At 35.6% G+C, this 25,824-nt stretch overlaps 4 protein-coding genes across 6 annotated transcripts in view; 1 reads left to right on the forward strand and 3 right to left on the reverse strand.

Annotated features, from left to right (window-relative positions):
• cenpp (centromere protein P) overlaps positions 1-25,824 on the forward strand; it is a 56,736-nt gene that overhangs the window by 13,028 nt on the left and 17,884 nt on the right. The gene's annotated exons all lie outside the window — the stretch shown is intronic.
• LOC132131208 (mimecan-like) lies at positions 2,200-6,798 on the reverse strand. The gene is made up of 6 exons (XM_059543217.1): positions 6,535-6,798; positions 4,486-4,546; positions 4,159-4,323; positions 3,292-3,494; positions 3,035-3,127; positions 2,200-2,920 (listed from the first exon to the last, which is right to left on the reverse strand). The coding sequence occupies exons 1-6, from the start codon at positions 6,685-6,687 to the stop codon at positions 2,750-2,752; spliced, it is 846 nt and encodes a 281-aa protein (XP_059399200.1). The 5' UTR covers positions 6,688-6,798; the 3' UTR covers positions 2,200-2,749.
• LOC132131507 (osteomodulin-like) lies at positions 10,037-12,858 on the reverse strand. Of its 2 annotated transcripts, none has more exons than XM_059543550.1 (3): positions 12,668-12,858; positions 10,416-11,372; positions 10,037-10,326 (listed from the first exon to the last, which is right to left on the reverse strand). In XM_059543550.1, the coding sequence occupies exons 2-3, from the start codon at positions 11,353-11,355 to the stop codon at positions 10,082-10,084; spliced, it is 1,185 nt and encodes a 394-aa protein (XP_059399533.1). In that variant the 5' UTR covers positions 11,356-11,372; positions 12,668-12,858; the 3' UTR covers positions 10,037-10,081. The 2 variants fall into 2 exon arrangements, with proteins under 2 accessions (XP_059399533.1, XP_059399532.1); XM_059543549.1 differs by having other exon boundaries at positions 12,527-12,858.
• Positions 19,040-23,913, reverse strand: LOC132131330 (asporin-like). Its single transcript, XM_059543352.1, has 8 exons — positions 23,518-23,913; positions 22,332-22,605; positions 21,401-21,513; positions 20,355-20,568; positions 19,867-19,977; positions 19,564-19,657; positions 19,358-19,496; positions 19,040-19,273 (listed from the first exon to the last, which is right to left on the reverse strand). Exons 2-8 carry the CDS (start codon positions 22,573-22,575, stop codon positions 19,076-19,078), a joined length of 1,113 nt encoding a protein of 370 aa, XP_059399335.1. The 5' UTR covers positions 22,576-22,605; positions 23,518-23,913; the 3' UTR covers positions 19,040-19,075.

A 25,824-nucleotide genomic window follows, 5' to 3' on the forward strand; every position in this document is an offset into this window, starting at 1 on the left:
TTCTATTTCTAGCATACACGCATTTACCTCGCGGCTCGAGCCTCTCCTGAGACGCACGTCTCATGCAGGCAGTCAGCAAGCTCTAACCTGTTAACATGGGAGCCAAATTAAAAACGGACACACCACGCAGCTGAGACGCTTACGCCACGCATCCAGTGTGTCACCATGCTGATAAAGGAAGTCACGCTTCTGCTCCATTCATTAACAGAGACACGCAGAACATGCAGGATTCATATTCAAATAGACTGTTCAGGCTTAATATTTACAGATACTAGTCCATATCGTGATTTGATGTAAGTGCAATGACCTATTTTTGATTAATTCATTCAAAATTTGTCAAAATCCGTGCCATTCCACGTTAAACTGTAAATTCCGTTTATATGACTGGATTCCACGATTCCCTCTGCGTTTTCTGCATCACCGAAATCATAGGGTCCTAGTTGTGGTATGCGAGCTCTATCTTGCAATGGACACACACCACGACGTTTGCCCGCGCCCTCAAATCAAAACACTGCTGACTCCTTGCAGTATGCGATTGGCGCTTGTGTCTCCTTCTGCTTTGTGGGTGACGTAAACGCGTTGTATCCCATTAAAAAAAAAAAATCATTGCGAAAGAACCTGACGTGAAATTTAAAATAAATTTAAAGAGGCTTCGAGGCAGAGGAATTTGCCTCGATCATTTTTTGTAATCGAGTTACTCGAGGAATCGTTTCAGCCCTAATGTATGGGCACAAATACTTGAGTACTTCGTAATGGTCGACCGATATATCGGCCGATATTTGGCATTTTTCAAATATCGGCATTGGACAATAACAGTTAACAGTTCCAATATGAATAGATGTCTGTTTAAAAATCCAATGGCACCGTTAAACAAAGGAAGTAAAATGAATACAGAAAGTATTATAATGATTCCTTTTATATTTTTAGTAATAGAATGGTAAAACATTATAATACTTTCTCATTTACAGTCACCATGCAGCATTTACATCATTTAAACAAATATTTGAATAGCTAATGAAAATTCCATTTCACAAACCTTGCAATCTATTTGATAAATCTATCAAATTGTGCAGAGCTTTACGCATTTGCCCACTGTCATATTCATGTGTTACCTTGGCTTTATTAGAAAAAATGTAGTCCCCTGTTGGTTATGGTTTACTTTCTTTTAAATATTTTTTATTAATATTTATTTAATTGTAGAAAATACTAGTTCATCTAAAGTATAAGCAATATACTTTTTTATTGCAAAAAAAGCAATATCGGTCAATCACTAGTACTGAGAATTGACAGCAATGTCAGTTCTCATTGATCATGAAAGTAATTGTGACTTTTATTGAAATCTAATCACAGCTACACAAAAACTAAATAAAAAGGCACTCAATTTAAATTTCTTTGATTGGTTGTGGCACGATTTGTCCAGTTGGTAGTATTCAAACTTTTGTTGTTATGATGATAATCTAATTTGTAATGAAAAAGTTTCATTAAATCCTTATATAGTAAGTTAATATTGTAATAAGTTGTAATAAGGAATATGATTATTTAGACCAATGTGTATCCACATTTACATTTATGCATTTAGCAGACGCTTTTATTCAAAATGACTTACTGTGCATTCAGGCTATACATTTATTTTCTTTTGTTAGTAATTTTTTATCAGTATCCAAAACAAAGACACAGGGTTTAATTAATTCCTTTGAGAGAAATATGTCTATCAAAGATTCTACATGGAATAACAAAGTTCTCCACTTGCATTTCTCTTCTTGTAAGTACTTCCCCCTAATATGTATATATCATGAGACTTATACTCAAGAGTATGAGAAAGATTGCTGAATGTCAGATTGGGAACACATTCCATGACTCGATGGCAGTGAAAGTTTGGGAATGAAGCCTTCAAGTCAATATGAAAAACATTCAATTTTTTGCTTGGATCATTGTGCTGTGATCGCTGCCAATTTGGCTGGTTAAATGGAACAATATTACCCCACTTTTTCCAGAAGTTTCTGTGTGCAAAATATTTGGGTTTGCAATTTGCAGACAGTTGTTTTGATCTGTTTTTGAAACTGCCTTTTTTTTTTTGCTTAATCTACAGTCTGGCATAGTTGTAAAAGATAAAAACAAACTAGTCACACGTTTTTAGGAAGAAATAAAAGTGTATTTGAACAACAAAAGCAAAAATAACATGTTGATTTCATACAATGCTTTACTGTACACTCTATTCATGTTTAATTCACATATAGGTAGTAATTACAAATTTAGCATATAAATAATATTCAAAATATCAAAGTAAAAGCCAGCTGGGAAAGATCAGTTGGAACTTGGCATGAGTTCCTCGCCTTCTAATTAACTTAGCAGGCATCTTAATTTCATCTAAAGAAAGACCATTTAACAGTACTAGAGGTGTCAGAAATTCACAGAGTTCTGAGGAACACTAGAAGCTTGACTGCAGCTTTTCATGATCTCACATTTTTCTAAGCAGTAGCCTCCAGTGGTTATTTACAATGGATATGAAGTTATTCTTTCAAAGACTTGCGGTTCAGGTTCATCTACAAAGTCAATATCAAGAGGAAATTTTAAGTGTTTGGGCAGCTGTTACATAACTAGATGTATAATACAGGTTCTCATGATATTAGCTTCTACACTCGTCTGTGCTCAGGCACCAGGAGACTGAAGGACTTTTGCTTCTTGGTTTTAGTCATCATCATTTGCTATCCAAGGACTTCTCACTGTAGTGTACCTTTTGATTCTGTTTTCATTGGTATCGCCCAATTGGCAGAGAATGCAGGCATGTGAAACTGTTGGGGTACTGGCCGAGGTTGACTGGATTTCCATCCATACGGATTTCGTTCATATTGGAGCGGATGTAGTATGTGTTGTTACTTTTGCAGAAGGTGTCCACAGTCACGCTTGAAATGTTATTGTTCTAAAAAGCACAGCAAGAGAAGGGGTTAGAGTTCCTTAAAGATGTTGCGTTTAAAAAAAAAAAAATTCTGTGCAGAAGACTTGTCAGCATGCAAAACACGTTCAGCTTTCAAACCTGTATGTGAAGTGTGCGGACAGTCTCTGGAATGAGAGGAACCGCCTCCAGTTCATTGTGAGCAAGATACAGATGTGTCAGTTTGCTTAATTTCTGGAAGTGAGAGCAAAAGATTAAAATATTCTTTAAAAAGTCAAAAATTGTCTTGATTAAATCAATTCGGTAGGGTATTCTTTCTATAAATGGAAAAAGTCTAAAAGGGTTGTGCGTTGCCTAGAAGTGTTTTCCAACAGATAGTGTAATTTGTGGCTCTTTACCTTGAAAGCATTTGACTTGATTCCTTTGGTCCTCAGATTGTTGTGGTTAGCATTGAAGGAGACTAATTTCGCCGGTAGCATTGGTAGCTTGACCAGCTGGTTTTCGGCTAGTGAGAGCTCCTCTAGCATGGTAAGCTTAGCAAACGCACCGTCTTCAATCTCAGAAATGATATTTCCCGTGAAGTCGATTCTCTTCAGAGTAACTATAGTGGATGAATGGAAATGGACAGAAGAGCATTAAATCGATAATGTGAAAGTTAAGCGTCATTTGTTAGACACCAAGACAGTTTGGTGTAGACATGACACTCCTGCCGTCCACGTAGTTCATTTTTTGTAGTTATTGCAGTTTTTGTTAAAAGTTTTATTTTTTTGTGCTGTCAAAAGTCAACTTATTATCGAGTGTTTTATTAGCATCAATTGTGAATACCCTATATATATTCAACTAATTATCCAATAAACTTTTTTTTAAAACCTTTGATGCATGAGGCCCCTAAAGGTCTCTAACTAACTTTGTTCAACCCATGATGCACTGCTGCAAACAGAGTAGTTTACCACATTTGCAAGTTTTTGTCAACACATGTTTTGTAGGATGTTGTGGTTCCAAAATGTGATCGATGTCTTTATGCAATGGAAAACAAACTCACAATCTCTTGTGATCACATTGTGGTTTGTCTATCATGTCCCTTAACATTTGGAAATCTTTTGGATGAAATGAATTGTGGGTTGTTTCTGAAAAGAAGCAGCTGTTTGCCTCCTGCTCTCCTTAAGGGGCAATCCCTTATCCTGTCCACAAGGATTGTATTTGTTCCCCCAACAAAAGGGGGGTCAACGAGAATGCCAGAGCAAGTCAAGTAAGGAAGAACTCACCGATATCTCTGAAATCTTTGGCTGATATCTTTTTTATCTTGTTGTACCGAGCGTAGAGGTAGTTTGTCTCCTTTGGCAGAGCTGGCACTGCCGTCATCTCTGGGTCGACCTCCTCGCAGTAGACAGATCCAGTTAGACACACACACAGTAGACAAGTTGGAAGGTCTGGAAACATGAACAAAATTTAATTTAAGTTAATGAAGCTTCCAACTCACATAGACATAACTCGTGAACAAATAAGGGCTCTTGTGAGTAACGTGTGGTTTTCAAAAAGAGCCCATCACTCATTCTTTTCAGACAGTTGACCAAGTGTCAATTATTCGTTACCTGAAGAGTCTCCTCCAGGAGCCAATGGGGTAGAGTCATCGGGGGTGTCATCTGTCGCTCTCTGTAAAATGGCTTCATTAGTTGGTACAGTTTTTGAGAAGAATGCCACATTCAGGTTGAACATCAATAATTAATGTCTTGGTTTTTTTTGCCTTTCCATTAATGTTAAACGAACAATTCATGTTCTGTTGTCATGTCGTTTCAAACCTGCATATGGAAGCCCATTTCTGCCACTAAATAAAAAAACATCTGACTTTTTTTCTCACCATTTCGAGTTTATATCTCAGAATTCTGATTTTATAACTCGGTGTGAGAAATAAAAACTCACACTTCTGAGAAAAACATTTTTAACTGTGAGATTTTAAACTCGCAACTGTAAAAAATAAATAAATAAATTGGAATTGTGAGATAAAAAATTGCAGATACCTTTATTTTTATTCAGTAGTGGAAATGGGCTTTCATACCTGTGTGACCTTCTTCTGTAGAAATCAAAAGGAGGAATTCTGAAGGATGGAGAAAGTCCTGTGTATTTGGTTACAATGAAGAATAACGGTTGGATAAAAGTTGTCATAAGAGAGCTTTACATGAAAAAAGATTGACATCTATCTTATTCACTGACAGTATTCCCATCAAGTCAACCGTTTACCATTGCATCTGGATCATTTAGTAGCATTCGAAAACATTTTTTGTTTTTTGAATTACTTGAATTTGTACCTTTTCATCACAGAAAGTTCTCGTATTATGTCAGAATAATTTTTTTAATGACACTTTTAAGGTACGTTTGCAGTCTTTTTGAAGATTTGAAGCTACAAAAACCCTGTTCGTTATCAATTCATGGAAAACAGTCTCAATCTCCTTTTGTGTTTCATGGATGAAAAAAAGTCATAACATGAGGGTTTGTAATGACGTGGGTGAGAAATTGTATGACAGGTTATTTTTTGAGTTTACTACTCTGACATCCTGTTCATGAATAACTGTTATCACTTTGGGCTTGTTGGGGCGAGCCTCTGTTTGGACCTGTGTGTCTTCAGGCATCTGTTAAATCACCCTGACAGTGTCAGACCTATGAGTTAGCGTGAAGCTGTGGGTGGGAGAATTTGAGCCTGAGGGAACTCCTCTAAAACAACTGCTGACTAATCAGACAGCTTCCACACAGAGTTGTTTATTTGAAAAAAGTATGGTCTCAAAACCATAAGTACATGGAAGTAATCTGATTTTATGGTGGAAATGTAACATATGTAAACCTGTAAATGTGTGGTGTAATTTACTTAGGCTTAAGTCACTTAGCATACTTTAAATAAATGTGAATAAACAAGTCATTTTGAATCATTAGTTACATAGTAAAATATTAATAATCAGTAATAATTGTTTTTTTTAAATTGGAATGCAGTAAATTTATAATCTTAATACTGAATATATTTGACATGTTAATCAGTTTTTATATTAAGTTTAAATTGGCATTATGTATATATGTATGTATTTGTGTAACACTTTAGAATGGGGAACACATATTCACTATTAATTAAGAGTTTTCACTGAACAAACTCCTAATTTGCTGCTTATTAATAGTTAGTAATGTAGTTGAGAAGTTTAGGTATGGAGGGGATCTAAAATATTGTCATGCAGAATAAAGCATTTAATATGTGCCTTATAAGTACTAATAAACAGCCAATATGTTAATAATGTGCATGCTAATAAGCAACTAGTTTATAGTGAGAATTGGTCCTTAATAGTTTGCATTATAAACATTTTAATTAGCAGTTTATTTAGAACATTTACTGTAGGTCATTTTTTTAATATAATAGATATGATTTAATATGTTGCATTAGATTCCATGTGTCATATATGGGTTAGTTAATTGTTGAAGTAGGAACAAGCAAAATCAATTAAACTAAACACAAATGAAATCAGATGAACCCAAAATTAAAATGCATACCGTATATAAAATGGACAAGCATTAGACAAAAACAAACCCATTTCTAAATATTCTGTTCTGTCACCGTTTGCATAAGATAACAATTAGTCATGAAATAAAAACACAAAGTTTACCTTATTCCTCTGTGCCCTTGCATCGGTTTCCTCAGTAAGTGCTACATCCTCCAGTCTGTGATACCTGTGAGTGTGATAGTGTGCACCAGATGCTGAGAGCATACATGATGCCACTATGACTGCTGATATGAGCATTCTCAGCCTCGATCCCATTGTATCTCAAGACTCTTGGATGTGTTCTGCCACGTTAAAGAGCAGAAGCGCAGTGCAGGCAGTGGTTGGCTATTTTCTTGGTGCCTGTAAGTAAAATGTGATCTGTCAAATCAGGATTTTAAGCCCCACCACAGGCTGCCAGAGGAGATCCTTAAGTGGGAGTTTATGGAACAGACTTTAACCCTTCACTTTCCCATTTGAGTTGATCAGACCACTGTGTCGCCTGCAGGGTTTGGCCATGTTTGTGGTCCATTGGAAAAAATAGTTTGTAAAAGAGAGCAGAAGGCAACGAAAAAAAGGACTAAGTTTTGCATTGGAGATTTGTAGTTCAGAATTTGATGTATGTTGATCTCTTGGAACATGAGGCGTGTTTGGCTTTTCTTAGCTCTGTATTTTTCTAATTCATCTTTTTTGCTTCTCAGAGAAGCAAGAAAAGCAACAAGACAATGGGAGGACGATGTTAACACAGAAATGTGACAGGGTATTAAGATAGACCAGGTCCAGATTCTTTGAGTTGCCCAGTTGTCCATCTCTCTGTAACCTTGTTATATTGTTCATTGTTTACTTTTAGCTTTTACAGTAAATTCAAAATAAAAGTTTCGGACTTTGCATGTGGCCAGATATTAAAATTAAATTGATTTAAATGTCGTTGAATCACATGAAACATCACCAAGCCGTTTACAAGCATTAGACAAAAACAAATCCATTTCTAAATATTTTGTTCTGTCAGATTTGATTTGAACACAAATGACGATAAAGGGTTGAGGATGAACATTTTTGTCCTCTGTGTGCAACGCCCGTACTACACAGGCATTAGTAATCATAAAGCATCGTAACAGACCAAATTAATAGAGCACAAATCGCCTGCTCTACTGGTTTCCAAATTGAGGAATCGTGTAAAGTCAGCAGATTATTTTGCAAAACAAACTGAAACTGAAAATATTTTTACACTACAAAAGGTGGTTCCAGGAGAAAAAGTTTGGGAACCACTGGTCTACTCAAACACACAATATTTTATTTTATTTAATTCATAAAGACCTACCTCATGTTGCATATTTGCACTTAAAAAAAAAAAAAACAATAGTACAATAAAAAAAAAATACTTTTAAGGTCTATGTCCAATCCCTCACAAATTATTATTATTTTTTAGCTATATGAGGTTAAAATAATTTCTTACATTTTTTTCTCATGTCGCAATATAATATCGATATTGCCTATACAGTGTAAAATATTGTGATATGAATTTTAGCTCATATCGCCCACCCCTACTTGATTAGCAAAATAATCATTAGTTAAGCTCTAGATTAGTTAAAACATTTCAAAATACAACTGCATTGTTACACTTTTTGTGATTAAAAGACAAATATTTTATCATTTGAATACTTCTTAAAGTATAAAAACATTGACTCGTTCAAGTGAACCAAGTATCTGCATTTTGTCACACCCCTAGTGTCTATGAGCACATATGATAGTGTATGACATAGCTTTCATTCTTCAGCTCAATCATATATTCATGAAAAAAAATTTGTTTGAATAAGGAAAGCGATAACTTTTTCATAGTATCCTTTCAAATGTTGAAGTTGCCACAGTCAGTCATTGCATTCTTTGCATGTGCTGCACTTTATTTGTACCATTTTGTTGTGTTAGTTTATTTATTATAATTTGAAAGATGATAACAATATTGATTGATAAATCTGATTTTAGTCCTTGAAAACCAAAAAAGTATTTGAAAGTCCTGGAATTTTATTTTGCAGTATCTGTACAAACGCTGTTATGTTCTTAAACCATTTTAATGTTTTTTTTGTAGTTAATTGAACTGAACTGTAGTTTTCTGTAGTAAACTGTCTTTGTATATTTCCTATTTTATATTCATTTCCTAGTATTTAATAAAAAAATTTTTGAACAATATAATTTCAGAAATGTCATGTTTTAGATTGTAGGTCATCTTGTAACCGGTTAAGGACAAAGCTAACCAGCAAAACTTGATATCAAAAGTATCCTAAATGTAACATGTGTTTTCACCATATTATAGTGTTTCAAATATCCCACCACAATCTGTAGTCTGAGCCTATCAAGGGCTAATGGCAATGGCAGATACGTTACTAGTTTATTTATAAAATACCACCAGGAAATTAAAAAAAAATGTATCGATACCAAGGCATTAGGATGAATTCTTTGGTAATAGATGTCCATCACTGTATCTGAACTGTGATTAAGCATTTTCAGTTTGTTTGTGAAATTCACAAGTTTGCCTATATACATTTAATTAAAACCAAATAAAATGAATTACAAAAGAACAACAGAGCTCTTCTATAAAACAGACACTTTACGGTTAAAGTGAAGAAAAACATGTTTAATAGGAAACATGTGACTGTTTTACGGAGGGCCCCTCGAAATAAACATGCGAGATGAAGAGATGAAAATAGAGAATGAATAACATTACAGGTGTGTTAACAATTATGCCAACCTGTAAAAATTGACTGTACTGGGAAAAGGGCCAAATACTTGGAAATGTTTTTACAGTGCTGTTCGTCTGTGGTTCATTTCTCCATCAGGGTGGTTTCTTCACCACATGACTTGATTTGGAGGATTTCAGATGTTTAAATGTAATTCCTCTACTCTAAAAAAAACTGGAGTGGAAGATTGTGCAAAAATACTTGTTTTTATTATTGGATAGTCAGAGGGTTATGAACTGCTAGTCCGTCAAAGAAGTCTGTATACTTAGTAGCAATTGACCACAGTCGAATGCTAATTTATTTGTTCAGTGATTTTGATGAAAAATAATAATTTTTGATATTTAAACGTATTGTTTTGTAATAACAAGTCTTCCAATAAATGCCGCCATCTAGTGAGTCTTTAAAGTATAGTGCCCCAGACATTACAGTTGGTTTCAACAAGATGTTTATTCCATTAAACTAATGGACTATCACTTTATTTGCATGCAATACTATTGCTGTATTGTTTATTTGACTTTGTACTTTATATAAGTTCCTCTTAGATACTTTTCTGGCTTCAGTAGCATTTTTCAGTAATTTCAGCAGAAAACAAGAGTTTTGCTATTTATTACATTTTGCAGGAATTCACATGCATTGCAGTGCAGTGTCTTAGTGAAGATAAATGCTTTATATTGTATTCACGGAGAGAAAAGTGACATTGTGCAAAAGAAAAAAAGAAAAGAAAATCTGTACTTTCCGCACATAGCAATCCAATTTTGGACACGTTTTATGATAATTAAGATGCATTAAAGCAAAACTATGCAAGCAGAAAATCAAATAGAATGTTTAAAATGACTAATATATGTATTTTGATAATATTTCAATAGTCTCAGTCTCAGTCTTTGGAGAATTAATAGTTTGGTGTGTTGAACTATATCTGCCAAATCTGTATATTCTATCTAGTTGATAGCTTTGTTGCCTCCAGGCCTTTTTGGTCGGTTGGGTTTTTCATATTTTTTGGTTTCAGAGTCCTCTTCATCGTCCTTCCTTTGAATTCCATAAAATATCATTACCAGCCTTGGGAAACATCTGTAAGCGTAGTAGTCCACTGGTCCTGTCAGCTTATTGTTGTCGAGACGAATGTAGGTCAGCATGTTAGGGTTGGCAAGATCCAGTGACGGACACATCACAGAGATATTCAGATCTGCAAAGAGACATATGCCATCATTAGATTGATACGTTTGACATTTCTTGAAGAGCCCTTCATGTTTTAGTCCACGGGTTCGGTCCTACCTTTAAAGTCATTGTGATTTAGATAAAGATGTTCCAAGGTCCTGGGGACAAAAAAGGGTTTGAAGAGCTGGTTATGGCCCAAATGGAGCTCCATCAGTTTGGACAGGTTAAAGGCATTGTATGCAACGGATTTGAGTTTATTGTGTGGCATGCGAAGAGACAGAAGATTAGGAGTCTTCTTAAAGTAGCCTGCCGGTATGGAGCTGATTGAGTTGTTTTCCAGCGATATCTGCTGGATCGATTCTGGAAGGTCCGCTGGCATGGACTTGAGCTTATTGTTGCACATGTTGATTTGCGTGAGGCTCTTCATGTCAGATAGGATCTTTCCTTTAATCCCTGCATCTGTTAGTCTGTTGCTGCACAAATCCAGCACTGTAAGTTTCGTAAGCTCTCGTGTGGCATCAGCTGGTATCTTTGAAATTTTATTAAAGCCCAGATGAAGCCTTTTAAGGGTTTTTGGCAGAGGCGAAGGAATGTCTTCCAGATTATTATGCTCAAGGTGTAACTGAATGAGTTCTTTGAGTATACTAAAGACATCTTTATCCAGCTTAGATGATTGGAGCTTGTTGTAGCTGAGGTTGATTTCCCTCAGGGACGTGGCGTTGATGAAAGGCTTCGAAGTTATCTCTTCTATGTCGTTATGCTGAATGTACAAGTGGCGAATGTGTCCTGGGATGTTGGGAACTGCCGTGAGTTTTCGGGAGTCACAATACATGGCAAAAGGATAGGACGGGGGACAGGAACACTCGCTGGCACATTCATACCAATACATTAATTGGCCATCATAATCAGGTTGTTGAGGTATAGAAAGTAGAGGATCTTCAGGCGAAGAGTCCTCCGTGTCGTAATCCAAATTGTTGGTTTCATAGTCTTGAGAAAGTACCGGAACTCCAGAAAGCAAAAGCAAAGACAGTATTGTCAAGATGTGTGATGGTGCCATGGTTTACTGTGCTTTTCCTGTTTGGAACAGACACAAAAAAACATTGTATTTTAATCATAAGAACATGTTTATTAGGAATGCTGATGCTAAACCTTGTGTATTTTAGAGTGATTTTATTCATTTAGATCAAATTGCTATGACTGAAGTAATCAATGTAATAGTAATATCTTCAATATTTTATTACAAAAATATTGAATTTAGACTGGGTTCCACATAGAAGCAGAATGTGAATAGAAAGTGATCACAGCTGAAATGATCCAAAATGAGATTTCAAGACTTTTCCAGAAGACTAAACACCTCTAATTGCACATACTTTGGGAAATAAGACATTTTTCTGTAAATGTTGATATTTGTTTCGCATTCTCTTCTGTTGTAATGTCTGGGATCAATTATCTCAGCGGGGTTTTTACTGTGCCTGTTGAAAGTGAAACCTCAGTGGTCGACTGACCTAGTATTAATAGGTATTTATGTTGTGGTTTTTTTCTCTAACTTCTAAGCACAAACAACCATTTTGGAGAGGTGGACACTCCCTTGCAATATGAAAGAACTCTGTCTTCTTGGATTATTATTTATATTTGATGTAACATTCTCCCAAACGTAACAAAATGTAGTTTGGTCATAGTAATAATACAAACCGGCAAAGCAGCTAGAAAAGTGATCCAAAAAATACAGAGTAAAATTTTTTAAATTTAATTTAACTAACTGCTCAGTATGACAAACTTTCTTTCCGTAGCAATTTCCTTGTCTTCTGCAGAACTTTGACATATTGGTATGTTGGCTATGATTTTAATGTTTCTCCATTATATAATGACTTATCCTGTAAATTTGAAGCTCGTTTTCATTAATCAATCATACTAATCTCTCTCATAGCTGGAAACTACATCTAGAGGAATTGATACATTTTGATTGGCCCTTTGAACATGAGAAAAGATGTGCCACATTTTTTAAATTCTTCTTATACTAAGTTTTAGATATGCATTGCCATTTAAATATGGTACTTGACTTTGGCATGTAGGTTGCTAAAACCACTATTTATAGTATAGCTCAATTCATTTTGCAGACACGAATGCCAATTCTATAAAATCCCACACCAATCAGAATTAAAGTAACTCCTTTGATTTCGTTACTCAGCCTCATATAGTGCACGATCTTTAAAATCATGTTGTCATACCTGTGGGGTTGTTTTTCGAGTGAGATTGTGAACACCAAGCGCCCAAGATGAAACCCAGCAGCAGGGGACCCCTTCAGCTTGAACGATGTTGCCTAAAGCGGGGAAATGTTTTTTCTCCTGGGACGAGCGTGAAAGATTTACCTCTGTGGTTTCCCCCGCGGCAGCATTAGGCGTTTCAGGAGAGATTGAGATCTGCCTCTTTTACTGTGGAAGTGATTCTGGAAGCGTTTGGTTGCATGTGTTCGGTGACCTCAGGAAAGCCTCGTGGTCTCATCTGATTCTTCTTTTCCCCTTTTGTTGAGATGAGGTGAGGTTGAAGTTTCCAGACATAGTTCTGGAAGGAATAGCGTAGTATCCAGTCCACATGATTGTGGACAGTAAAAATTTAACCCACTTAATTAAGGCCAGACTCCTGACAGGTGTTGCACTTGTGCAGCTAATGTTATGCAAGATTTAAAGTGTAATATTAACTCTACATAATAAATATTATACTATATACTGTAACCAGAACTAGCCAGTGTTCCTCCAACATATTTATTAAGTGAGAAGGAACATTGGCAAAACTGGCCTAAAATGCATTGGCAATGATTAAGTGGGTTAAATTAAATTGGTTTAGACATTTCTAGCTCACTATATGGAGGCCTTCTGCAACATGACAACTTTTTCCAGTGCTTGTACTGTATCTGAGACCACAGACGGTCTCTCATGAGCCATCTACAGAGTGTTTTTTCAGAGTTGGCAAGACAGACCCCTTAGCACTCATTCTGTCAGCTGGAAGATTTGTTTTTGCTGCTGCCCACATGACAGACACTGAGAAGTCTCTGCATCATGAATGCTACTGCGGGTAAAAAAATTGTGATCCCTAGAGGTTCTTTTGGGCCATTTTTGTGAGGAAGGGGGTGAAAACTGAACAAAATGTGTTGTGCAAGCCATATTTTCGGTCTTTGAGAAACGTTGCCTGGTTTATTTGTTGTCATAATGTGACTTTAACATGCAGGCTTGGGATAGATGAGCAGTTGCATGCATTCTACACAAGCCTGGGCAACGCTTTTTAGCAATGTGCAAATATTTGGATGACTATTGCTTCTGGGGAATATGCAAATGAACACATGCATTGCATTTTAATTGTCACACCTGTGCTTTATTGACTAGGAAGTGTGAATAGACGTTTGCAATCAGATTTGCGTTTTAATGACATTTTTCCAGTTAAATAAATGTTTTACTGTTGACTGACACAAAAGTAGTCTTGGTGTAAACACCATTTGTCATAGTTTTACCTGCATGCAAGTACCATGATTTATAGTTTATGGACCATTTGAACCTTAAAATAAAAAATAAAATAAAAAAAAACGGCATCCACAAATGTGTGTCTGAACAAAACAGTGTTTATTTCTTTGGAAAATGTTCCAGAGGAGGGAAGTGGTCTGGTGGCCCTCTTGAAAAAGGCTGATAAAAACAAGCTGGGCGGTTGTTTTCTGTCTTAGTTCGAAGGCATTTACTTTGGAGGGAAATCGTATGGGGGGAAAAGCATGAGGTGTGTGTAAAAAAGATCTAAACTAGACCTAGAATCAGTTCTTCATAGTTATGTGCTCACATTTTACACAAGCTTACTTTGCGTTTGCAAGAATTCATCCTCATGTGCTCTTTGAGACGCTAAGGTTTATTAAAAGCTCAATAAAAACATTTCATCTGAAGCATCAAACTACAGTAATATCTGATAATATCAGATATTTCATGATGATTGACTTCTGTGCAGAATTGTTCACATCTGAGGGTTTACGCTGATTGTGATGTATTGGTGTAGCTTTAAACCATTTTAAATCTGTGTCTGAATCCCTCAGGTGTTTTCTGGGGCTCAGCGATCCTAAATGATCCAAACCTGTTGTGAGTTTTTTTTTTTTTTGGAGATGCCGGTATGCAAGACGTGGCAGCAGCGAATCAGGCCAACCTGAAGATTTGTTCCATATGTTTCCTGAGCAGAGCCTCTCTTCTCTCTCTGTAGCCCACCCCCCCATCTTAACCCATTCAGACCCAAAATTAAGTTTGAGGAACACAAAATAAAGAAAATATTCAGCTAATTTTTGATTATTAGTTTTATCACATCTAGCAGTTTTGCTGTAGTATATAATTTCTTTTTACAGCGAGACCCAAGTTGAGCTACAGTTACATTATCCAGGACTGGTTTGATTTCTGTAGGACTAAAGAGTTGCCATGCTTCATTCCAAAGGATTTTTCCCTAAGAAAGCATCCGTTATAGATTTATTTAGCAGCATCCAATTAACTAAAATGGGAGAAAAGTTTTCAAATGGCTGTCATAATGGCTGTTACTTGGAAAACCCTTTTTAACATTCACATTTGTTTAAATTATATACATTATTTATACCTTATTAAATAGAGCTACAAAATTAATACATTTTTGTCTCCAGCAATTTGCGCTTTCGCTCCTCCATAAAGTCCAAACTTCATGTGTAAATCAGTAAAATACACAAAATGGGATTAGCCTGGTTTACTAAAGTTTATTAGATTTATCTGTGTATTTACTTAATTTTAACCTCAGGAGGCTCTCTGTGCATGTGCTCTGACACAGGTACATGCTTAAATAGTCAAATACAAAAAACATACAAAATACAAAAATGTGTCATTACTCAAATTTGTGATCATTCACGTAAACCCTTGTTGGGTATGTCTTAAGCCAACAGTGAAGTTGAGAATGAACAGGGTGTCCGTGGAGTTGTAAAAGGTAGTAAATTAAATTAGCCAAAATTAAGGGCATTAAAAAGTAATAAACATCATCTGACGAGGTATCAAATTTTCGCGCCCAATTTTGTTTTCAGATACATTTTCAATTTGTGTTAAGTGCAGGCCTTTCTTCTAAAATTTGTGTGGATTTATTTATATGTTGAGAGTAGGACCTGAGCGATATCGTGTGAGGTGTTCGTTCGCACGCGCTGAAACAGGCTGGCTTGCTGCCAAACATGTACGAGAGATCACTTCCATTCAGTAATTAAAACATGGGAAAATGCAAGTTTTTGGACCAATTTTCGCAAAAGATCGCAAATTTTCATTATTGCCACAAAATTTCTGCAGAATGTGGACTTAGAAGCGTCCCTTGACATCATCGCAATGCACATTCAAAGAAAGGCCGATTTACAAGAGCTACATTGGATAAACAAACCAAAAGCGGAACGAATCCGCGCTACTAGTTTGGGCTGCGCAGACCGTTTATCTGCTCGAGCCGGAGACACAACACTGCTATACACAACGCAGGGAGATACAGTAAAGAAAGCAGTCCAATTCAACACAGAATCAACATCTCTGTGAAATCTTGTGAGAAGCAATTCAAGAAATTCTGTTAAAGCTGATATCAGAACAAACGCCACTGATGTGGAAACCAGGAAAAACATTGTTCAATGCACACAAAATCTCCACCATTGACCATGGATTTAACAGTAAACCACAGGGACAACTTGTGCCAGAAATAGTCTAATGTTTTCGAGTGATTTTAAATGCTTCACACAACTTTTCTTCACACAAGTATTACCGAATTTGAAAGTTATTTTTAATGTGACGATATTTGTTAATCTTGAATAGGTTTCCCACATGTATAAAACTAAAAGTTTTATAATGTAGGAAAGCAAACGCTTATTTAAAAATTAAAAAAATATATATTTAATAACCACTAGTAGATGGCTGCAGAGAAGAACTTACAGGTCATTTCCACTCCCTAATATAGCCTATATATTTTTGTATTCATTAAATTATATTTAGACGTTATGAATGACAATAATTAAAGTACATTTTAGCAGATGTAATATATATTTATTAGATGTGTAAGACGTCTGCTAAAGATCTAGGAATCATCTGCTGTGTAATCTGATAAAGGTCTCAGAAGCAGTTTCACATGCATTCTAATAAATGTCTGTTTGACATCTGACAGGGAACATCTTAGAGACCTACTGCAGATGAACAAGCACTCTTAAAAATACATCTTGCATATGTAAATGCAGACATTAGATGTCTCTGAGATGTAGATGTGTGATTAGGGTGAGTGCTTTACTGTCGGGTGCTGGAGACACCTTCTGTAGAACTCAATGGCACTGGTGCTGGTGTCCTCAAACGTTAGTCTGGAGCCCTACAGTGGTTCTCCAAGTCAGAAAAGTCATAACAGTGTTAGAAGAATGTTCTCTGTGGTATATTTTCACTGCAAAACAATAAGAAATGCCGCAAATATAATTGCAAATTTTGAGAAAAGCCACAGGAAAATCAGTAATTTTGATCACAAAAATCACACACAAAAAAACTGTGAAATCCTGGAGGGCCTGTATAATGTTTGGTAGACCTATATGCTTACAGTTGTTTGTATTCTAACATTTTCACGCATTTGTTATCATTTTATTATTTAGCCTACTGTTGATTTTCGGTAATAGTAGCTATAAAATTGGAAAATTGATTTAATTAAGTGGAGGTTGGAGTAGACCAATTTACCTGTTAAATATGCAAATTCAGGATTAATAGCTCCAGTCTAATGCCTCATTTGCATAGTTAAACATAAGTTTTCAGAAAACTTTATTTGTTGCAATTATCAATGTAATCAATCAACTTAGTAAGGTGATAACTATTAGTTTTTTTTTTTTTTTACCCTGTTCACCTGCAGTGTCTCGCCTTAAATTGAAAGCTTAGCATGGCTCTGATAAAGCCAAACATAAATTATGGGTATTTTGTTTAAATTATTATATTGTATGTTTAATGGAGTACCACCAATAGTGAGCCACAGCTGAACCAATGATCTAACTTTGACCAAACAGTCCTGACATATCTATCACAGTCAAGTGTAGCCCAACACTTGGCTCGTGTTTTACTTTAGGTTAATAATGCTATAATTACAGGCTAAGGTTGTCTAATAAAGCAATAAGCCCTGTGAAGCCAAAACTATGGACAAAGGCCCAATGTGACATCTTGATTAATCCCTCCGCTTTACTTAAATGTATCATCTTAATCTGAATAACACCTGTGCTTAATTCATGGCCTTAAGAGAAAGAAAGAGATTTAATTTACGCCACTACAGTTGCAGCTTGAAATGGCGCTGGTATTAAAAAATATTTTGAAGGTATTAAAAAAGGTAGTAAAAGGTATTAAACTCAACTTAAGACATTCTGTATATACCTTGATGAAAATACATGTGTAACAGTAAATTAGATGTGTGCGGCTCTTAAAGTGACAGCAGGCTAATATTCCTGCTGCTGACTGATCTTAATATTAATCCAACAAAAGACAACGAGAACATCACTCACTGCGATTGACTGAAGGACTTTTGTAGCTTTAATAAGAAACATAGGATACTGTTTTTTATTTATTTTACATTCGATTATTACATTTCTGAAGTAGGCTGTTAATACTTAGCATAAAAACTTTAAGTACTGTTCGTTTCATTTGTATCTTTATTGCATTTTTCCTTTCCTTTCCTTTGCTTTTTTTTTTGGTCTTTATTGTATTACTGTTAAATGAATTGTGTCTTAAGGGTCATAATACATCATATACATAAATAATCTTTCTATTGATGTATGGTTTATTAGGATCAGACAATATTTGGTTGAGATACAGCTATTTGAAAATCTGGAATCTGAGGGTGCAAAAAAAAAAGAAAAAAATCTAAACATTGAGAAAATCATCTTTAAAGTTGTCCAAATGAAGTTATTAGCAATGCATATTACTAATCAAAAATTAAGTTTTACTATATTTACAATAGGAAATTAGCAAAATATCTTCATGGAACATGATCTTTACTTAATATCCTAATGATTTTTGGCATAAAAGAAAAATCAATCATTTTGACCCATGGAATGTTTTTTTGGCTAATGCTACAAATTTTGTACAATTTTTTTTTTGGTCTTATTGCCAGACAGATGTACACATTCTGAGGCCAACCAGATGTACAGTACTGTTTTATTGTTCTTTATTTTTCTAAAGAAACAACAATATCTGAATTGGAAACGAATAACACAGCACTGCAAGAAAACACTTGTTGCAAGTACAGATTTGCAGATGTCAGTGTAAACCGTTTTCAGAGAATAAAAAATTATATAATGCAAATTTAGCATGCAATATTAATTAGTTGTTATCACTAAAACTGTTAATAAGCACCATGTGAATAATGGCCATTCTCTAAAATACAAGAAGTAAAATAATAAACAAACTGTCCTTGTAAATTTGATTTATTTTTCTTTGTTTCTAGACAGTTGTACCCTTTATAAACAAAAATTAATTAGAGACCTCCAGTACATGGCTACAAATGTATTTAGCACCTGTTCTGAAAATATGCAATTAAAACAGCTCTTCTGTCTTTATAGAGTCGAAAAGATTTCAATGTAAACAAAGTGTTTGAAATCCTCACCAAATTCAAGTAACGAGTCTGTATATCACGGAGGATACTCTTGGATTTTGGATAAATTATGTTCTGTACATCACCAAGAGGACATGAAACGATCATTTATTACTAGTTATGACTAGTTATAATGCTGCCCTCCAGTGGCAAGATGTTGATGCTTTCTCTCACTTTCTGTGGTTACCCAGTTGCACAGAATTGTGGCTGGAAACGCACCGAAAACTGGGTGGCTGAATCTCCCAGTATTTCACTGGATTTGCATATAAACTGATCCTAGTGTAAAGGGCTTTCTTAGCCCGGGTTCTCGTAGGGCAAAAGTCATTTACTCCAACCGAAGTGATGCTGTTGGCATGTAAGTACACCACCTAAAAGAGGAAGTGAAGCTTATTCAATCTCCGTATGCATCATGTCTAGTTCATGTTTCAGTTGCGTGCATGTTTGTGCTTTACCTGCAGATATTTCAGGTTGTTCAAGCCTGGAGGAACCTTCTTCAGTTTATTGTTATCCAGATGGATTTCTCTGACTTTGGTATTGGCTGCGAAACTTCCGTTCTCCACGTACTTGATTTGATTGAAGTCAAGCCACAACCTGTGAAAGACATCGGTCTTTAAGTGGGGTCTGTTTCTATCCGCAAGGGGGGGTATGTGTACCTTACCTTTGGAGACTTTTTAATCTCAAAAAATCCTCCGACTCCACTTTGGCAATCTTGTTATAGTCCAAGTGAAGTTCAGTGAGGGAAGATGGCAGATCTGTGGGATTTAGATTAATAAACGTCTCCGTTAAACGACTTGTGTGCTTACATTGAAGAACATTTGACACTGTAACACATTTTAATTTTTGAAGTAGAAAGACGGTAATAGTATTGTTAGGGCTACATCACATCAACAAATTTGTAAGCACTTGGTCTTATGAGACCCAGATGCTTTTTAAGACTTTCATAAAACATGTTAATACTTACCTTTAGGGATAGCTGTAAGCCTTGCTTCAGCTATTCTCAAGTAGAGAGTCGCCATGTTGTCAAAAGCCCCTGGTTCAATCCCGCTGTTTGCAATTGGATTTGCACTCAGTTCTAGAGATGCAAGAAAAGGGAACCACTTGTTTTTCTAAGCAAATATTTATTTACATAGAAAAATTGTGACTTGAGTCATGGATCACTCTTTGTTGGGTCGTATTTTTAACTATAAGACCATGTAATCCCATATTCTCAGATGAATGCAGGTCATAATGCAGACACTAGGAGGCAGAGTGTGCTTTAGCTGTAAATTGCCTGAGAAAAATGGAGATAAAACATAAATAGTGTGTAAAATCAATTATCTCATTATATAACCCGATCTGACGAGGTCATGATGGAGAGAACCGAGGGAATAGGATCGGGAAATGATGCAAGTCCTACATCACAAACTCAAGAACGTGTTTATTTAAAATCATCTCTTAGGAGAGACCCACCTAAAACATTTAGGTCTTGCATTCCTCTAAATGCTCCTTTTGGGAGTCTGCTGATCTTGTTGTCGTGCAGACGCAGTGATTGAATGCCGGTCGGAAGGTTCTCGGGCGTTTGTGTCAGCAGGTTGTACGACAGGTGGAGAATCTTGAGTTTGTTCGTGTTGCGAAAGGCCTTTGGGTGAATTTTTGATATCTGGTTATTGAGCAGAAACAGGGCCTGCGAAAAACCGAAGGGGAAATAACAAAAGCACATCGCATGAATGCATATAGCCATAAACATATCTGCCGTTTTTAAAACAGAATTGTAATCAGTACATTTTACAGCTTGGATGCATTTTTATGGCTCTTAAACACTGGTTTTGTGTGATGGATTGAATGTTGTTGCATATTAAAATAAATGTCTGGAGTTACTGAACATAGCATTATCTATCTGGCTACAGAAGGTTTTTTGGGGCAATTTCTGCCGTTGTTGCACATCAAATATATGAAGTATTCTTTGTAGATAACATAACCACATTACATTAACATTTATGCAGTTAGAAGACGCTTTTATCCAAAGTGACTTACAGTGCATTCATTAATTTTTTTTCAGTATGTATGTTCCCTGGGAATTGAACCCACAACCATTTGCTAGATAGATAGATAGATAGATAGATAGATAGATAGATAGATAGATAGATAGATAGATTTTTTTTCTGGTAGACAAATAACTAAATTATAGGATATTTAGTTCTGAATATTCTGTAATTTTCTGGAAAATCAGAAAATCATTTTGTGTGATTTGTTTATAAGATGTAGACTCTATTTTTTGGTATTTTATTTCCTTACTAGCTTTTTTTTTCCGGCAAGAACATTAAACCATTTTACCACTAAACATGAGCAAATATTTACCACAAGTATGAAACAGTCTGCAATAAATTTCAATATCAATAACACCCAAATATGCATCCAGCATTCCTCATAATCCCACTAGCACTGCAGATGTCCTTGTGTAAACCCAGTATGAGAACACAACTCTGAAAGCATTTAACGAGGGTGTTTCTGCTCACATAGAGATTATCCAAGCCTTTGAAATCGTCCTCCTTGATTTCTGTGATGTCATTGTTTTGGAGATCGAGCAGCAATGTGTTTGCAGGAATGTCCTTTGGCACCTTGGTCAGACCTATAACAACAAAAAGAAAGAAAATCAAAGTCCTATAAAAAAAAAAAACCTTGAAAAATCATTCTCATTAAGACCGATAAAAAATTTTCAGTTGCCTCAAACAAGCCGTTCATCTTAAATGATTCATTTGAGATTTTATATATCATATATTGATATACTTATATATACCCTATTCTTTATTATGGGCATGTGCAAAGCTGCACGTTTATGTGGGCTGTCTGAAAGCCTAGTTGATCATTTAGTTTTAAGGAAACCCTATGTAATTATAATCCGGATCAGATGCGTTAATAAAACCTGTTCTTGAATTCAAAAACAGCAAGTGGGACCTAACAGAACACAGGCATCTTGAGATGCTTTTTCATTTTATATCATTTAATCATTTTTTTTTATTTTGTCTCCTTATGGAAGTATGCTTTTGCCACAGGTAAAAAAAAAAGAAAAAGATAATTGTGACTTTTTATCTTATAATTCTGACTTTTTCCTCTCTTAATTCCATCTCGTGGTTCTGTTTTTTGTTTAAAAATATGGTAATTGCGCCTATATTTCATTATTCAGACTTGCCAAAATTGCCAGATAAAAAGTTGCAATTACCTGTACCTTCTTTTGCCATTCGTTTTTTCCCACACCAGAAACAAGTGTCCATATTTTCTTAATGCATCTCAAGATGTCTGTCTTAATGTGTATTTTAAAATATGCTGTTAGTGCGGTAAATAAAACATTCAAACTAAATTGTAAATTGGTACTATTTAATCCAATTTGACCTCCTAAAATGACTAGTCAGTGACTGGTACCTTAAAGTAGCGTGATGAAGTTCTTACCCTGATCTGAACACTGCAGAACTTTCTTTGAGCACCGACACCCTTCAGGACAGTCCGAAACAATGTTATCATCGTAATTGTCGTAATGGTCATCGTCGTCATCATCATCATCGTCGTCATCATCATAGTCACCCGCATCTTGTTGCATGATGTCATGATGCTTGATGAAATCCAGGACATTGATAGGCGTGTATGGTTTCGTGTAACATAACGTCAGCAGAGAGAGCAGTAAAAGCACCTTCATTGTGCAGCTTCAGTCATAAATGGTTTAGCCCTGCGAAAACGAACACAGGCGCTTTGTCAAACTGAACATTTTGGTATGCAAATGTTACATTGTTTTGTACGTTTCACAGGATGAAAAAGAAATGTGAATTGGATCCCAAGTGTCCTGATTGGATTATTAGTGAGCATCACAATGAAATGGGCCAATAGGAATTGATGACAGGTTTAAGAGAGTTATATTCTAATTGAATGACTTGCATAGTGCTTCACAATAACTACAGATGCTCCTGAAATATCACTACCCTCATAGTTGCACACTATTTTGGGGGTTATTTGATTGTTATTCAGTTTTTTATCTAGCTGCACAATATTGAATCAGATTCAGCAGCAATAATGATTGTGAAGGCGAAATGTAAATAATTGCTGTAATTGTAAAAGAAGTTCAAATGAACCAGCTGCACTTCTTGTTTATGGACACCTTAGTCATCAACATGTTAGATGGTGGCTCACAGTTTATAGACATTTCAGAATGAAAAACATTGTTCCTGACGTTCAATGAGAAATCGAACTCATTTGCTTTGATTTTTGCATTTGGGAACATTTTATTATTTAAGATAGAAAAGAAACTTAAGAACTCTCCGTTCAAACTGAATAAAAAAATGTTTGTTTTATTTATGTTTTAAAACTCCTGAGATCATGTTTAGAGAAAGTTGCATGTTACTGGTCTGCTCAGCATCATGAATGATGAAGAATTAATCTGTCAATGTTTCCCAGCAGCATTTTTAAATAAATTTGTACTCTCCAGATTAATACCATAATATGATATATATATATATATATAATATATATATATATGTTTGTGTGTGTGTGTGTGTGTGTGTATGTGTATGAAATGGAGATTTACAGAAGCTTACTGAGGTGAAACCACTCTTTCATAATCTACAATTAGATAAAAACAACATACCTGTTGAATCTGTGTAATCCTTCTTCAAGGAAGATTTGGTCCTTAAATGCAGCATGCACAAAAGCCGAAAGGTGGAGATAACACTCGTCAAAGCAGATCCTTGAATGAATGAGGATGGAAAAGATGCTGTTGGTTCAAGGAGCAGACTGGGAATAAGGGGTAGGAACGCTACGCAGCTCTGCTGGATGCTTAACTAGCACTGAACACTCATTGTTACCCGCCGTATGTTTCTCATCAGCACTTGAAACTTGGCCAGTTTTGTCCGGCTAAATTTTCAATGGCCAGTGTGGGATATCCTCACTCTTGACATCGCCAATGGGTGGTCTCAGTTTTATATGAATTTTGATGCATTGAAATATTTCAGTGTGCATAATATTGCATAATCTCGGTCCTTCTGTTTTTAAGATAAAACATTAATCTTAATCATAATCTTGTAATGGCTTGATAGTGATATAAAATGTTAGTTAACAATATAGTTTTTCTCTTTTTATCCTTAGATTATATTGGGAAATATATATATATATAAAAAAAAACATCAACTCAAATTGTTAGACATTACAAATGACATCATTCACTTTTTAGGAAGAGAAATGCTTGTTATCTTGAATAAATTGTTCTTTGAATCAGCGTTAATGGTACAACATCTTGTAAATCCCAAGTCATGGGAGACCTTTAATCTAAAACTAAATGTTGGATAATAGCTTTTCCAGACTTGACGGTGCTGTTTGCTTACAGCAGCACAAAACGAGACCCCTCTCAATCACGGGGCAGTACTGCTGGCGCCACATATGCTTGGGTTTTGAGATGATGGAAGTTCCTATGTTTCATAGTTTCTCCCTTCATTCTCCTGAGTCTCACTGGCCTGCATTCCTTCCGAAATGATAACCAACCTCAAACCAATAAATGTTTGTGGTGTGTGGAGTTGGTGCCTTAATTTAAAAGGATGTACACACTATTACTGACACTACATGTGAGGGTGAACCGGTTCAGGAAAGGTAGAAATGTGTACTTACGTGTTGCAAGGAAGAGCGATGAAATACCAATAATTTCCCTCAGTCTTTCTCTAATTCTATGTCTTTCATTTCCTCAGTTTTATTTGTTGTAATGTCATGACGTGGAGAACCATGTTGGAAATATATCAACTTTGAAAACACTTGTGCGGCCTTGAGAAATGTTGGCTTTGTTGCTTTACATTTCTTTTTCTTACTCCTCTGTTTTTTATTTGTTTCAAGCATAAACCTTAAAATGAATTCTTTACCAATGGGGTAAAAAAATTTTTTTAATTCAAGATAAATTGATTTCAAGTTTTAATGTTACACAAGTGAATTTGCAATATAAATACTGACATGTTTATTTTTATATTTTTATTAGTATGCATGTTTATTAGGGATTTAACGATTAAACGCGAGCCGGTTGAAAATCGATTTAAATATGTGACGATTCAAATCGGTTGAGATGCTAAACAAATCGCGATTCATTTAGGGGTAGGAGTTTATATGAATGCATGTCTGAGGGGAACTTACTGTCTTTAGAAAAGTTTAGATGGTATTTTTTCTTTTCATCTTGCCTCTGTATAATGTATGTTAAAGTTCAAAGTGCAGCACTGCTTCGTTTACAGCCAAAACCAAGGAAACGCTTTAAGCGCCACCTGCTGGAAGAGAGTGAATCTGCGTCTCGTTGAGCCTGTCTGCTGTTTCATGCAGATATTTTTATGTATAGTTTCACAAAATTGAAGTCAAAGCATTGTTTTTGCATCAAAATTTCGAAATTATACAATCTAATTTAAATTAAAAACTGCTCATGTTGCATGTATAAAGCATCTTTGTTTGGATCATGATGAAAATGCAGTGGATGCCTCTCATTTTAAATGGAAAGAGCACACTTACTTATTCATTTGATTTGGGGCTAGTTTTAAAATTTCAATGTAGTTTTGTTATTTACATTTACTTTCTATTTAAATGTCCCGTTTTTCGTGCTTTTTTGAAGCTTTGATTGTGTTTACAGTGTGCAATATAACGTGTTCATGTTTCGCGTGTAAAAAAACACAGTATTTTTCACACAATTCACCTGTGTTCCACTGTTTTCACTGTCATAAAAATGGGCTGATGACTTCCTTGTTCAATAAAGTCCTTCCTTCAGAAATACGTAACGAGTTGTGATTGGGCCAGCGGTTCCTGTGTTGTGATTTGACAGCAGCTGAGCGCGCACTGCCCTCCTGGAAACGTGATTGGACTAGTTTTGAGAAGCAAGTGTGCAGGAGCACGTGCGGAGATGTACTTATAATCACAGGAGCGTTTTTACTGACGA

Source organism: Carassius carassius, chromosome 48 (genome assembly GCF_963082965.1).
Source record: "Carassius carassius chromosome 48, fCarCar2.1, whole genome shotgun sequence".
NCBI lineage: Eukaryota > Metazoa > Chordata > Actinopteri > Cypriniformes > Cyprinidae > Carassius > Carassius carassius.